The following is a 14722-nucleotide window of genomic DNA, read 5'->3' on the forward strand; positions in this document are numbered from 1 at the left end:
CTGAGTAGGTTCTTCTCAGCTTGGATTAAATTTCCTGTAAAAGGACTAAATTCTTCCATTAATGTGTTTAAAATGCACCGACTGGATGATTAAAAGAGAACTAATGAAAATGTTATACTACAGATTTTGATTTACATTCACAAAGTCATTTGTAATGAATATTGTTCCTTTTCAAAGGGCATACATCACAGAAGGAAGCCATGGAAGTGAGCCTTGATATAACAGCACTCAGCATCCTCCAGCAGCCAGAAAAGCTTCAGTGGGAGATTGTTGCAAATGTGCTTGAAGATACTGTTAAGGATCTTGAAGAACTTGGGGCGAATCCTTGCTTAACCAGCTCTAAGAGTGAGAAGACAAAGGAGAAGCACCAAGAACAACACAACATTCCCTTTCCATGTTTATTAGCTGGAGGTTTATTAACCTATAAATCTCCTGCTACCTCACCCGTTAGTAGTAATTCTCACAGGTCACTGGATGGTTTAAGCAGAACTCAGGGTGAAAGTGTATCAGAACAAGGGTCAACTGACAATGAATCCTGCACTAACTCAGAATTAAATTCTCCTCTGGTGAGGAGGACTTTACCCATTTTGCTTCTTTATAGCATCAAGGAATCTGATGAGAAAGCAGGAAAAATCTTTTCACAGATGAACAATATAATGAGTAAAAGTTTGCATGATGATGGTTTTACGGTTCCACAGATCATTGAGATGGAGCTGGATAGCCAGGAGCAGTTGTTGTTGCAGGACCCTCCTGTGACTTACATTCAGCAGTTTGCAGATGCGGCAGCCAGCCTTACCTCTCCAGATTCTGAGAAGTGGAACTCTGTGTTTCCCAAGCCTGGGACTTTGGTTCAGTGCTTGAGGCTGCCAAAGTTTGCAGAGGAGGAGAATCTTTGTATAGACTCAATAACTCCTTGTGCTGATGGAATTCATTTGTTGATAGGACTGCGGACATGCCCCGTTGAATCCTTGAGTGCAATAAATCAAGTAGAGGCCTTGAATAACTTAAATAAATTAAACTCTGCACTATGTAATAGACGAAAAGGTGAGCTGGAATCAAATCTTGCTGCAGTGAATGGTGCAAATATTAGTATAATTCAACATGAATCACCAGCAGATGTACAGACTCCTTTGATAATTCAACCTGAGCAGAGGAACATTAGTGGTGGATATTTAATACTTTATAAAATGAATTATGCCACTCGGATAGTGACATTAGAAGAGGAGCCAATAAAAATCCAGCATATCAAAGATCCCCAGGACACAATTACCTCGCTCATTTTGCTTCCACCAGATATATTGGATAACCGAGAGGATGACTGTGAGGAACCTCCTGAGGAGATGCAGTTAACCGCAAAGAATGGGGTTGAGAGAGGAAAAAAGTCTGACATTTCTACTCTTGGACACCTGGTCATAACTACTCAGGGAGGATATGTAAAAATATTAGATCTTTCAAACTTTGAAATTTTGGCCAAAGTGGAACCTCCGAAAAAGGAGGGCACTGAGGAACAGGACGCATTTGTTTCTGTCATCTACTGCTCGGGCACAGACAGGCTGTGTGCGTGCACCAAAGGTAAGCTGTGGGCTTGTTTGGTTCATTTACTGCTCGGGCACAGACAAGCTGTGTGCGTGCACCAAAGGTAAGCTGTGGGCTTGTTTGGTTCTTCATCAGTCTTATGAAATCAATGTACAGGGCATTCATTTATGTGTATACCCAGCGTGACTTTTAGATCCATATAGATGGAGAGAAATCTATGTTTATGATGAAGTGGTGAATCTTTGTACTGTTTTACCTGTTCTTAAAACACTTTCCTACTGCCCTAGGTAAGGATTCTAATTGTAAAAAAGTTAGTAAGTCTCTCAGAAAGTATCTTCACTGCTTTAACCTCAAGAAAATAACCTGCTGTAATTTCTGTGAATCCCAACTGCATCTGCTCAAATTTGTAGCCTTGGACAGATTACTTTAAACTCAGTAAACCTTTGTTGATTTATAAACTAGGAAAGACAGTCTATTTCCAGGCTTGACAGAATTAAATGAAATAATGTCTGTAAAGTTTCTGGCACAAATATTAATACATGTTGTTATTTTCTTCTGAAATAAAAGTGGTAAATAATTATTAATTCTGCCAAATAAATGTTCCTTGTCATATTTAATCCTAACTTTTTGCAGACAGTGAGTCAGTTTTGCAATATTTGAGGCATCTTGTAGAGTAACAGGTAGTGTTACTAAGGAATTACTGACCATATCAGGCAAAGTGAATAGTCCTATTGATTGTTTAGTAGGAATTTAGGACCAGGAGATACTTGAAGCCTCAGTGACTATAACCAGTGCTTGGCAGAAAAATTGGGATTGGGAAGAGTTATGTATCTCATTTGTGGTTCTGGTAGGAATTAATCTGAATTTTTCCTCTCTCTAAAAAGATTTCAAGAGTTTGGCTAAGAGGGGTAATGGTGGATGTGGTGATGTGGATTGCTTTCTTTGAAACACATTTAGTGAAATAACATGATGGAAAAAGCCAAATAACATCAACATCTAACTAGATTATTTTTTAAAAAGGAATAGTCTAAAATAGCTTTAGAATAATGAAACTTTCAGAAAAATCATTAAAATACTATGTGGTATCAAGGATAATCTGAGCTTAATGATGTATATGCCAGTTCATTTCTGTGAGAGTTTTAGCTTTGTTAATTTTAGTCATCACACTAACTTTATGAGGTATGTGCTAGTTTTGTCTTCATTTTAGTTATCTCTAAGAAAAAAAAAAAAAACATCGAGGAAGAGAGAGGTTAAGTAATTTAACTTGCCTAAGTCACAGAGCTAATAAATGACAGAGTTAGTGTTCAGACCTGGGCAGTCTGTCCAGGTGTGCTTAAACTACATTAAATTGCCAGAATATAATAAAAGTAGGAGAGCCTGCTTTTATTGAACTTCTATACTTTGAACTTTTTGGTATATTTTAATCTGAAAGATTAAAAAAAATGAAAACAGTTTAACTTGCTGTAGGCCATTCGAAATGGAAGTGGTTTTGGAATCTGAGTGACCTGTTCCCAGGGCACGTAGTCATAAGATACTAGTAGTTTTCACAAGTGCAATCAGAGTTTAATGATTTGAATTTTTGATGAGATATGGTTTTGGCGATTCAGAGGAGAAATAACATTTAAGTTATAAAATAGATCAGTGTTTTCATAGAGTTTAAACAATGACAATTTCTAGGAAGTGATCACGATTGTGATGGAATTTAGATGAATTGAAGGACAAGAGAAAACATGAGAAGTTAATTGCTTTAAAAATTATTCCCCAGTTGCTTAAGGATTAATTGATCAAAATGCATTTGAAAAGATGAGACTAATAGCAATAAAGAGAACAAAAAAGTTGTTTTAAAATGTTCAAATAACAATCCATAAAGTAGAGTTTTAAAAGCACTGTAAACTGTAAATCAAATGGATTTGACACTATCTCGTAAGTATATTCGAATCGCGTAAAAGTTTTCTCATGGAGAAGCATTGAGTCTGTTGATTAAAACGTACAATTAATGCTATAAATTAACCTTTTTTGCACAGCATGTGGGATGTGGGATCTTAGTTCCCCAGTCAGGGGTTGAACCTATGCTCCCTGCAGTGGAAGTACAGAGTCTTAACCCCTGGACCCCAGGGAAGGCCTCCATTCGTTCTTTCTAGTTCAGTAGTTGCGTTGATGGTACTACTGACCTCTAGAGCTTCCTACCAGTTACTTCCTATTCTGTCCTTTGGTGTGATGTCATTGGTGCTTGTGTTGATTCTGTTTTTTAATACCTTTTCTTGAAATTGTCTTCTTATTGGATTATCACAGTCTACTTCAGAGTAATGCTAGCTTAAATCTAGTAAAATATAGAAACCTCGCTCTGATTTTTCTCTCTCCCAGCTTTGTGCTACTGTTGTCTTATATATTACATTTAGATGAGTTATAAATCCAACCAAAAGTGTTATTTTATATAGTCTTTATCTTTTAAAAAAGTTAAATGAGAAAAAAATGTTTATCTTCTATCTGGCATTTTGTTTTTTTCTTGTGATTTTGTGTTGCCTTCATCTCATCTGGAAAGATTTTCGTTAGTACTTATGGTAAGGCTGGTCTGCTAGCAGAAAACTCAGTCTGTTTGTTTGGAAATGTCTCTATTTCGCATTCATGTTTGAAGAATGATGCTGTATGTAAAATTATTGATTGTTCTTGCACATATCATTCTTTTGTTACTTCTTTTTGATCTATTATTATTTTTTGATGAGGATTTACTTTTAATTTTCATATGTAACTAGCAACTATTGATCTGTTTTATTTCACTGATTCCTTTTACTGTCATCTCAAATCTGCATTGAGTCTCTAGCAAACTTTTCATTTTACTTTTCAATTCTAATAATTGCCTTTTGTTCTTTTAAAATAATATCTGCTCATTTGTTGAGATGATTTGTTGATTCATTTTTACCATTCATTTTTTGAATTCTCTATATCTGGTGTCCTTTTATTATTTAAAATATTTACAACAGCTTCTTTGAAGTATTTGTCTGCTAAATCTCAATCTGGGTGCTCAGAGATATTTCTCATTGCTTTTGTTTTTCTTGAATATTGGTCACTCTTTACATGTTTCATAATTTTCAGTTTAATACTGGACATTTTAAATAACGTAGAAGAACTGCTGCATTCTGATTTTTAACCCCCGTTTGGAAATTGTTATGTTATCGTTTGGTAACTCACCTGGACTAAATCTGTGAAGTCTGTTTCTTTGGCAGCCACTGATGTTTCTTTCATTGTTTTCTCCTCTGGATTTTATTTTTAAGACTTGTTTCTTATTTGTCACCTGCCTGTCCACATAGTTTAGTGTTCAGCTAAAGATTTTGATAATTGGTTGTGACCAGGTACCTTTATTGGCAAGGTTGTGTTCAGGTGTGCCCTGGCTTTTGTTTTCTTTATTTTTATTTTCTCTTGTGCCCTTTCAGGTCTCTTCTGCATCAGCGTTGGGGCTTAGTAGACAGGGAATGTGCTGCTGACTTGGGCCGCATCTGGTCTTTGCTGCACCTATGTGCAGCCTCTGATGAGTGTGGAGTATTTGAGATGTTTACCAAGCCCGCTATGTTTCTCTCACTTTTGTAACTCTGTTAAATCCCTGGTTAGTTCTGGTGTTTTGCTTGCCCCACACAGAATGCTTGCTTCAGACAGCAAAGTTGATGGGTTTCTTTTCACCGCTGAGTCACCTTAGGCAGACAAGCTTTCCAAATCATTGAGTCCCTGTGACAGTAGTAGCAGATCTGGTTTTCACCATTTGACTCACTCTGTTTAAATGACAGTTTTGTTTAATTTTATAACTGCCTTTAAGATAAGATTTATCTTGTTGTGTCATGCTGGAAGTAAATCTCCAATTATTTTATTTACTTATTTTTATTTCTTAAATATTTTGCTAAGCTCACCTTCCATTTTTTTTCTGTGGTAGAAATATGAAAAATAGAAATTTGATTTGGTTTCATTTTATTGTGAATGCTTCAAAAAATTAGGAAGAATTGTTGTTCAGTTTTGCTACTGCTATGATTAATAGAGTGAGCTGTGGATTCTGGTATAGCTAGTGCATCAGTTTTCTCATCTGTAAAGTGGCCACAATAATACTCCCTGCTTAAGGTTAGTTGTGAAGACTAAATGAATCAAGCATTTAAAATAATGTCTTACACATGTAAGTACTAGATAAATAACTATTTTCACATATGAAATTGTAATTCCTTGACAGTTTGATTCCTAAGTTGTTGCAGATGTATCACTTTAGTAGCTCTCTTTTTCTGCCTTTTAAGTGGTGTTAGAATAAATTAAGTTTCTTAACTAAGTAGCAAGCACTTGTCTGTTTACCTGTTTTTCATATACCTGTGTTGATGGAATTTTACTATACTGTAGGTGGTGAGCTTCATTTTCTCCAAATTGGAGGAACCTGTGACGATATTGATGAAGCTGACATACTAGTGGATGGATCTCTTTCTAAAGGAATAGAACCGTCTTCAGAAGGTTCCAAACCTTTATCAAATCCTTCAAGTCCTGGCATTTCAGGTATGATATTAACTTTTAAAAATGATTTATAAAAAATGCAAATTCTTTCGATGTTCAAAGTTTTCTGAATCACTCTTTTATAATCTAAAACATTATTTCATTTTTTGTAGTCAGTTCTTGGTTACTTTGAGAGTTCATTTCCTTGTTGATATTCTTTTATCAGACTTGTTCGTGTATATTACTTATCACTCTGTTTTCAGTAGTTGGAAAATGTTGTAAACATTAAAATAAGAAATGGTTCTCAACCTGTGGTAAGTTGGCCAGTTTTGGTAAAGTCACCTAAGAGGTAACAACATGATTTTGGTTGTTTAAGAGGCTTTTAGTCTAGTTAGGATGGAACAGAACAATATGAAAGAGTGAAGAATTCACTAAGTAAGTGTAAAGTGACTGGAATGGCTAATATTAATTACTCCTGGAATAAAATGCTGAAAAAACATTCTTTCCTTGGGGTGATATTTTCAGACCCTCATCACCCCATTGTGGACTTTTCGATAGGTTTGGTTTTGTTTGTTTGCCTTTTCTCCCATCCACCTTCTATACTGCCCCCTGAACTTGTTTTTCAAAAGATGTTATTTTAGCATTGTTATTCCTGTTTAAAAATCTTTACTTGCTCTGTGAACTAAAAACTCTGGTCTTTTGCTCAACCTCCAGTTATTGGAAACTCCACGATTTCTAAAGTGTATTCAGTTTCATGCTCTTCATTTGTTACTAAGCTGTCTTTCCCTGCCCTTGCCCTATACCACGGTCCTTTTGTACTTTGAAGTGCTGATATGTTTTATCCTTGGCACTTACCACACTTTATTCCCCAACCTAACTATTAAAAGAAGCCTAGCATTTAAAAGAAATTTAATGAATCTTTAATGAAAAATGTGTTTAAACTCAAATGTACTCCAAACAGAAATAACACATAAAATGTTTATTTCTTCTTTGTGAATTTGTATATTTAGGTATTTGATCATTCTTCTTTGCACTAAAGGCAAACTTTGAGTGATTACTGGTATAATAAATCTTAATTTTAGTGATGACTTGTGTATATGTAGCAATCTTCACTACCTTATTTAAGGATTTCTCATTCTCAGCACTATTGACATTTCGGACTAGATAATTCTCTGTGGTGGGAGGCCTGTCTTGTGCTGTGTTAGCCGTATTTGTAGCTTCTACCTACTCGATTCCAGTAGTAGACACAATTGCCTCCATCCATATGGCCCTTGGGAGGCAAGATTATCCTCTGTTGAGATAAAGTGACTCATGTCTCTTGCTATGTATAATTGGATTTGCTTGTCTTAATTAACTATACAAGTTGGTTTAAAAAGCTAACATACTGAATGTTCTCATATTTTATGGGATATTGGTATAATAATTTTCATATAAAGTCTATAACGTACTCTTTAGTAAAGATGAATTAGGTTATAAACAAGTAAATAATGTAAAGGAGCATTGATACGCTGTTAAATGTTTGCAAACAATATTAATAATTTCAATCACATTTTAAAAAGCTCTAAGCTTTGAGGGCTTCTTAAAAAGCCCTTTGTTTTTGAACTGTGGTGTTGGAGAAGACTCTTGAGAGTCCCTTGGACTTCAAGGAGATCCAACCAGTCCATCCTAAAGGAAATCAATCCTGAATATTCATTGGAAGGACTGATGTTGAAGCTGAAACTCCAGTACTTTGGCCACCTGATGCGAAGAGCTGACTCACTGGAAAAGACACTGATGCTGGGAAAGATTGAGGGCAGGAGAAGGGAATGACATAGGATGAGGTGGTTGGATGGCATCACCAACTCAATGTACATGAGTTTGAGTAAACTCTGGGAGTTGTTGATGGACAGGGAGGCCTGGTGAGCTGCAGTCTGTGGGGTTGCAAAGAGTCAGACATGACTGAGCGACTGAACTGAACTGAAGCTTTTGAGGAAAAATATAGTTTGAAGTACACTTACAGTAATTTTATAGAACTAAATGTAAACTTTCTTTGTGAAACTATTCTAAATTTATCAGATTTCATATTTTAGTCTTTAAAAATTTTTTTGTTGTTGTTAATTGAAACAAGTTTTTCAACTTTGTTGTATGAAGGCAATGGCGACCCACTCCAGTACTCTTGCCTGGAAAATCCTATGGATAGAGGAGCCTGGTAGGCTGCAGTCCATGGGGTCGCTGAGAGTCAGACACAACTGAGCAACTTCACTTTCACTTTTCACTTTCATGCACTGGAGAAGGAGATGGCAACCCACTCCAGTGTTCTTGCCTGGAGAATCCCAGGGACGGGGGAGCCTGGTGGGCTGCCGACTATGGGGTCACACAGAGTCGAACACGACTGAAGTGACTCAGCAGCAGCAGCCTTTTCAAAGATGTGAATACATAAATTTGTAAAAGCAAACTTATCTCTCTGAATCAGGTTGTTACTCTTAAAATACTGGTGTGTATACATGGTATTCTTAAGTACCCTAGAAGTGGAAAAAATGCTGCTTTGAGTTTTTGGTTTGTGTTTTTTTGCCATCAGTATAGTTCTGATTTTTTTTTAAATTATTTTTTAACAGAGTAAAATGGAGCAGGTATTGTGTACTTGCAGATGTTTAACATTTTATTTTGTAAATAATAGTGTAAAAGACGATTATTCATGTCAGTCAGGGCTTACATTTCAGCATCACTCCTTTTGTTGTCCTTGTTAATCTGGAGCTCATTAAATCTCAGTCAGGGCTCTTCTGAGGTTGATTTTGGATTTCTCCAATAATAAGTCCCCTTTCTATAATTTGAAATATCTGAGGTGGATTTTTCTTATGCCTGTATGGACTCCGTGCTAGTTACTTTAGCCTACATTATTAACTTAGGCTATTTGACAAATGTTGTAATTGATTAGACAAAAACATGGATTAAAATTCCTTTCTTTTAAAACCAATTTCAAATTCTGCATTCACTGTTATTAAGGAGTTGATTTATTGGTGGACCAGCCATTCACCGTTGACATCTTGACATCTCTAGTGGAGCTAACCCGCTTTGAAACTCTGACTCCACGGTTTTCAGCTACTGTTCCACCATGCTGGGTGGAGGTTCAACAAGAACAGCAGCAAAGGAGGCATCCTCAACATTTGCATCAGCAGCATCACGGGGATGCTGCTCAGCATACTAGAACTTGGAAACTACAGACTGACAGGTAAAACATTCTTCCAAGGTATTTAAATTCAGTTTAATTTTATAACTTAAGTTCATCTTATAGTAACAACATAGAATTATTATTATATGTTACTCTTTCTGTTAACTTTTACATGTTAACAGTTTTGTTTGTTTCATTTGTCACCTTGGTTTTAGAAATTCCTATATTCTTTTTTTTAAAAAAATATTTATTTTTGGCTGTGCTGGGTCTTCGTTGCTGCGTGGACTTTCTAGTTGCAGCTAGGGGCTACTCTGTAGTTGTGGTGTGTGGGCTTCTCGTTGCGATGGCTTTTCTTGTTGTAGTTCATGGACTTTAGGGTGTGTGGGTGTCTGTAGTTGTGGTACATGATCTCAGTAGTTGTGATTCCCAAACTTTAGGTTACAGATTCAATAGTTTTGACGCATGGACTTAGTTTCTCCATGGCATGGTGGGATCTTCCTTGATTAGGGATTGAACCAGTGCCTCCTGCTTTACCACTGAACCATCGAGGAAGCCTGGAAATTCCTGTATGCTTGTTCTTAGTTGTAGGATAAAATCCTGAGAGTAATCCAGCCTTCCAGTTAGTTAGTTAAATAGATCTGTAGATTGTGTGACTAAATATTTAAATGTCTGTTTTGTACAGGTACTTTTTGTTGTTGTTGTTATTGAAGTGTAGTTGGTTTACAATGTGTTAAGTTTCAGCGGTACAGCAGAGTGAATCAGTTATACATATACCCACTCTCTTTTTAAAGATTCTTTTCCCATATAGGACATTACAGAGTATTGTGTAGAGTTCCCTGTGCTATATGGCTACATAGTAGTGTGTACATGTTAATCCCAGTCTCCCAGTTGTGCAGGTACTTTGGAAGTTACTAGTAAAATGGCTCTTAGGAAATTTACATTCTAGTGGTGATAGACAGGCAGTTAAGACAGATATCTACTATGTCATATAGTCATAAAAGCTTTGAAACACATTAAAACAGAATGGCAATAGAGTTGTTGGGTGTACATCTCTGTGAGAGAAAATGTGTGTGATATTTTTATATAAGGGGTCTCAGAAAGGCTTCCATGAGGACATTAATTTGGAGACAATAAAAAGTACAGAGATCCTGAGGAGTATATGTTATGAATTTTAGGAGGAGCATGGAGGCTACTGGTTAAGTGCAATGAACATGGAGGAGAGTGATAGGAAGTGAGATCAAAGGAAATAGTTGATCATGAATGTCTTTATAGGCCACAGTGAGACTTTTACATTGAGTGAGATGGGAAGGTGTTAGATAGTTTTGAATTTAGGAGTGATGCGATATAATTTATGTATTAGAAGGATATACTAAGACTACTGTGTTGATAGTATATGAGTGGTTGTGGTGTGTGTATTAGAGGGAAGAGGCAGGAGCAAGAATTCTAACTTGAATGCTGTTGTGGTAATTCAGATAATCATGGTGGTGGTGATGGTGAATTGGACCATGATAATAATTGACAGAGGCATTGAGAATCGTGGTCAGATACAGCTTGGAGGTAGAAAGAATCGTAAATGCTGATGTACGGAGTGTCTGGTGTGAGTGAGAATTGTTAGGGATGACTAATGTTTTGGACTGAGCGCGTTAAAAAATGGAATTTCTTTTTACAGCTTTTAGAGTTGGTTATCAAGTAGTTTGGGGTTATTTATGTTAAATTTGAGATACCTAATAGGCATTTGGATTTGAATCTGAAATTTAGTGGAGGAATTTTACTTTTCAGCACATATACAGAATTTAAAATCAGAGGATGGACATGTATAAGAAATACAAAATGTTCTTATTTTAAAATACAAATTCCTGTGACCCCACTCTTAGAATCAGAGTGGGCCCATAAGTCTGCACATAATTCTGATGCACAGTAGTTCACACTTAGAGGAACAAGGGCTTTTTTGAGTGTACAGTGCCCAAGGTAGGTATGGATTCCTGAGGTATGATTCTTCATTGCCCTAAGTTTAACCTTTCTCAGTAGAACTGCTTGTCTTCTCCCCTAATCCCACTGAGAAGCATTCGGTTTTGTTGGCGACTACACATCAGAGAAAGGTAATATAAGTGATAAGATGGTTACAGCTAAAGAAAGATTTCACTCTATCATTTTCTCCCTTATTTGACAGCAACAGCTGGGATGAACATGTATTTGAATTGGTTCTGCCTAAAGCTTGTATGGTTGGACATGTGGACTTTAAATTTGTTTTGAACTCAAATATCACCAATATTCCACAGATACAAGTGACACTGCTGAAAAATAAAGCTCCAGGCTTAGGGAAAGTCAATGGTAAGATGGATCAAAATTTGAAGATTTTGGTTTCTTAAAAAAACTCATTTTCAACTTGGCTGTCTAGTTTTGACATCCCTTCTTGCTCCCACACCCCTGTGCTCTTTTCCTTCTTTTTTTTTGTGGTTCTATTTAGAGAAGTTTATACAGAGAACATTGAAGAACTTTTCAGTAACTCTTTGTTGTTCAGAATTGCATAAATTTGAGTAATTTAATTATGGTTTTAGGCAGTTAGTTCCTTTGTGAGTTAGTTTCACTTTTAGCATTACTGGACTTAACGCATTTCTCTTTGTGAGAAGGAGACTTGTTTGTAAAAAGAACTTTTGTATGGAATGCATATATTCTTTTAAGGTTATTAGTAAAACTCAGAATGTAATGCCAGAAATATATTCATCTTTATTTATCTTTCTTACTAGCTCAGAACTTGATATATTGAGTTATTAAAATAGATTATACATACTTGACATATTTGGAACTAGACGTTATTTCTCAGTGTTTTGATCTTAATAGGTTAATTTAAAAGACTAGAGATAATTTCAGAGTAAAAGGCTACTTCACACCAGGGATAAAAACATTGAAACCTGAATAATTTCCTATTTTATAAATATGTATGTATGTGTTTGTGTATATATATGTGTTTGTGTGTATATATGTGTGTGTATGTGTGTGTGTATACTTTTGAATCATGACAGATTCAGATTTAATTGGTGTAGGACTTAGGTAGTGGTATTTTTAAAACTCTGCAGGCAGTGTACTGTATAGCCTAGGGTAAGAATTCTTGGTTTAGTGGCTAGCAGATTATTTCTTCAGGTGAATATTTTACCACCTTTAAAAGAGAAGAGAGTATAAAGCACTTGAATCTAATTTTCTTCCTCTGCTAACAACCATTTTAAAAATCACTGTAGTTCCCAATTTAATGGAGAATTTTAGAATTTTAGGCACATAGATCATTGATATTAAGCAACATTAAGTTTACTAATATTTTTATCCTCTAGAAACAGCAGTAGATAGGCAGATCACCTTTCCTTTGTCTCCAGCTCTTAACATTGAAGTGGAACAAAATGGGAAACCGTCCCTGGTTGATTTGAATGAAGAAATGCAGCACATGGATGTAGAGGAATCACAGTGTGAGTTAAATTACAGAGCTGTTGTCCATGACAGTAAAAGGAGTAGTGATCCAAATGCATCCTACTGGGCAAAGATTTCTTTATGGCTTGCAAAAACATGGTTTTAAGAACACAATTAAAAATAACCTATAATTCTGCTTTGGCAATATGCTTTGATTTTCAGCTCATCTTAGTGAACACAGCTGTGCTAATACTTGCATTCTTGTTTTTTAATATCTTGAGATTTGAAATCATGTCATGGTTTTATAATTTTTTTTTTTTTGAAAATCAAGGTGAATGTAGATAATATGGGAATGAAAAACAGCATAATATATCAGATAATGATTATAGTTCCTTAGCATGATAGCAAATTTTATTTCAACACATTCTAAGTATGGAATTTTGTGTGGTGCTGTTATATGTAAATGGGATGGATATTTGCTTATTAAATATTACATTTTAAATTACACACTAATTTAAAAGAAAAATGTGTATTTTTCTTTTTAGGTCTTAGATTATGTCCATTTTTAGAAGATCATAAAGAAGACATTCTCTGTGGGCCAGTATGGCTTGCTAGTGGCCTTGATCTGTCGGGGCATGCTGGGATGTTGACGTTAACAAGTCCCAAACTTGTTAAAGGTGAAGTAACATGTTTTACAAAAGCAGAATAAATAGTCCCACAGTTGTAAAAGTAGATTTTTTAAAAAATTATTTTTCCTGGTTTCAGAAAAATAAGATACTGTTTTTGAGGGGACTTTTCTTGAATGATTCCATCAGTTTCATGGTAGCTGAGGTAATTTCCTACCATAAGTGACTATTGTTATGTGAAACTTAAGATCCTACGTTCTGTGTCCTGAGGGTCTCAGTGCTTTTTGAAAAAGCACAAAGAAGATGAAGGTAGTATGATTTAGCATGTTATACAGAATTCTTCCAAATAACCAATCATTATGTTCTGGGATGTTTGCCTTTTCCATCAATTTAGTCCTGTGTTTTCAGGGTGTTTGTTGTATATTGTTATAATATTTTCTCTTAAGGGTTTTTTTATAGAGGAGTTTTGAAAGTATTAGATGTAATGATGTGTCTTAAACACAAGTTACAATGTATATTTTATCTTATGTCTGTAAGATATTAGATGTTGCAGTAGTAAGACATTTATGTCACCTTTATATCTCACGGGTGAATTAAAAAATCCAAGTGAGACACACCTCGATCATTACAGTAAACTTGGAGGTGAGAAGGCTGTGGAGATCCTTCTGTAAACCAAGAAAATATCAGACCGCCTAAATAACAACTGTTTTAATTTGTATGCATTCCCTTTATAATGTTTGTCCCCATTCACACACTTCCCTTTAGTTACAGACACAGTATGTACACAAGCTTGATTGTACTCCCTTGACTACATCTTTTTCATTCATTAAGTTTATGACACCCTGTGATTTGTTAGGTTACATACTAGGTTATAGTGGTGAGCAAAACTGTGTAATAACTGTATAATAACATCTCTGGAAGTTAAGTTGCTGCTGCTAAGTCGCTTCAGTCGTGTCCGACTCTGTGCGACCCCAGAGACGGAAGCCCACCAGGCTCCCCCGTCCCTGGGATTCTCCAGGCAAGATCACTGGAGTGGGTTGCCAACTTCAATTGCTGAAAGTGTAAGTTAGTTGTGTTAAATGAGAATGTGAAACTTAAAATCTTACATGAAAATTAAAATGTTGGCTTTGACAAAATTGTACGTGTTAGTGTGTTAGTTGCTCAGTCGCATCCGACTCTTTGCGACCCCATGGACTGCAGCCCACCAGGCTCCTCTGTCCATGAGATTGACAAAATTGGGGATAGATTATATAATGTGTATTTCAAAAGTCTCAATAATGTAAAAGTGTTAGTTTTCCTAGAATTTAGTAGAAGTGACTATTCTTCTCTTCAAATTCCTAGAACTTTGAACTGGAGAAAATGATTGCTAAATTTGTAAAAGGATGATGTGGGCCAAAGATATGTAGAAAAAGAAAACTGAAAAGGAGGGTCTTAAGACATTTTAGAACCTAGACTAGTGCAGCAGTAAGAAGAATACAACAGTGCATGCCAGCACAGTAGTCAGGCAGGTCAGCGGCAAACAACAGAGGTAGCTTTTGTAATCACAGAAGGATTT

The 14722-nt window shown here is 35.8% G+C and overlaps 1 protein-coding gene across 8 annotated transcripts in view; it reads left to right on the forward strand.

The window, feature by feature from the left end:
- The window catches only part of BIRC6 (baculoviral IAP repeat containing 6), a 213342-nt gene that overhangs the window by 56041 nt on the left and 142579 nt on the right, over positions 1-14722 (forward strand). For 5 of the 8 annotated variants that reach the window (XR_009739323.1, XM_061432032.1, XM_061432030.1 and 2 more), the window contains exons 10-15: positions 178-1572; positions 5908-6057; positions 8977-9202; positions 11313-11473; positions 12469-12600; positions 13087-13218. Coding sequence is in view for 7 of the 8 variants with exons in the window: in XM_061432032.1 (XP_061288016.1) it covers positions 178-1572; positions 5908-6057; positions 8977-9202; positions 11313-11473; positions 12469-12600; positions 13087-13218 (2196 nt within the window). In the remaining variant the exon portion in view is untranslated. The remainder of the gene's footprint in view (positions 1-177; positions 1573-5907; positions 6058-8976; positions 9203-11312; positions 11474-12468; positions 12601-13086; positions 13219-14722) is intronic. The other 3 variants (XM_061432034.1, XM_061432033.1, XM_061432036.1) reach the window with 2 other exon arrangements.

This window comes from Bos javanicus, chromosome 11, assembly GCF_032452875.1.
Source record: "Bos javanicus breed banteng chromosome 11, ARS-OSU_banteng_1.0, whole genome shotgun sequence".
Lineage (NCBI taxonomy): Eukaryota > Metazoa > Chordata > Mammalia > Artiodactyla > Bovidae > Bos > Bos javanicus.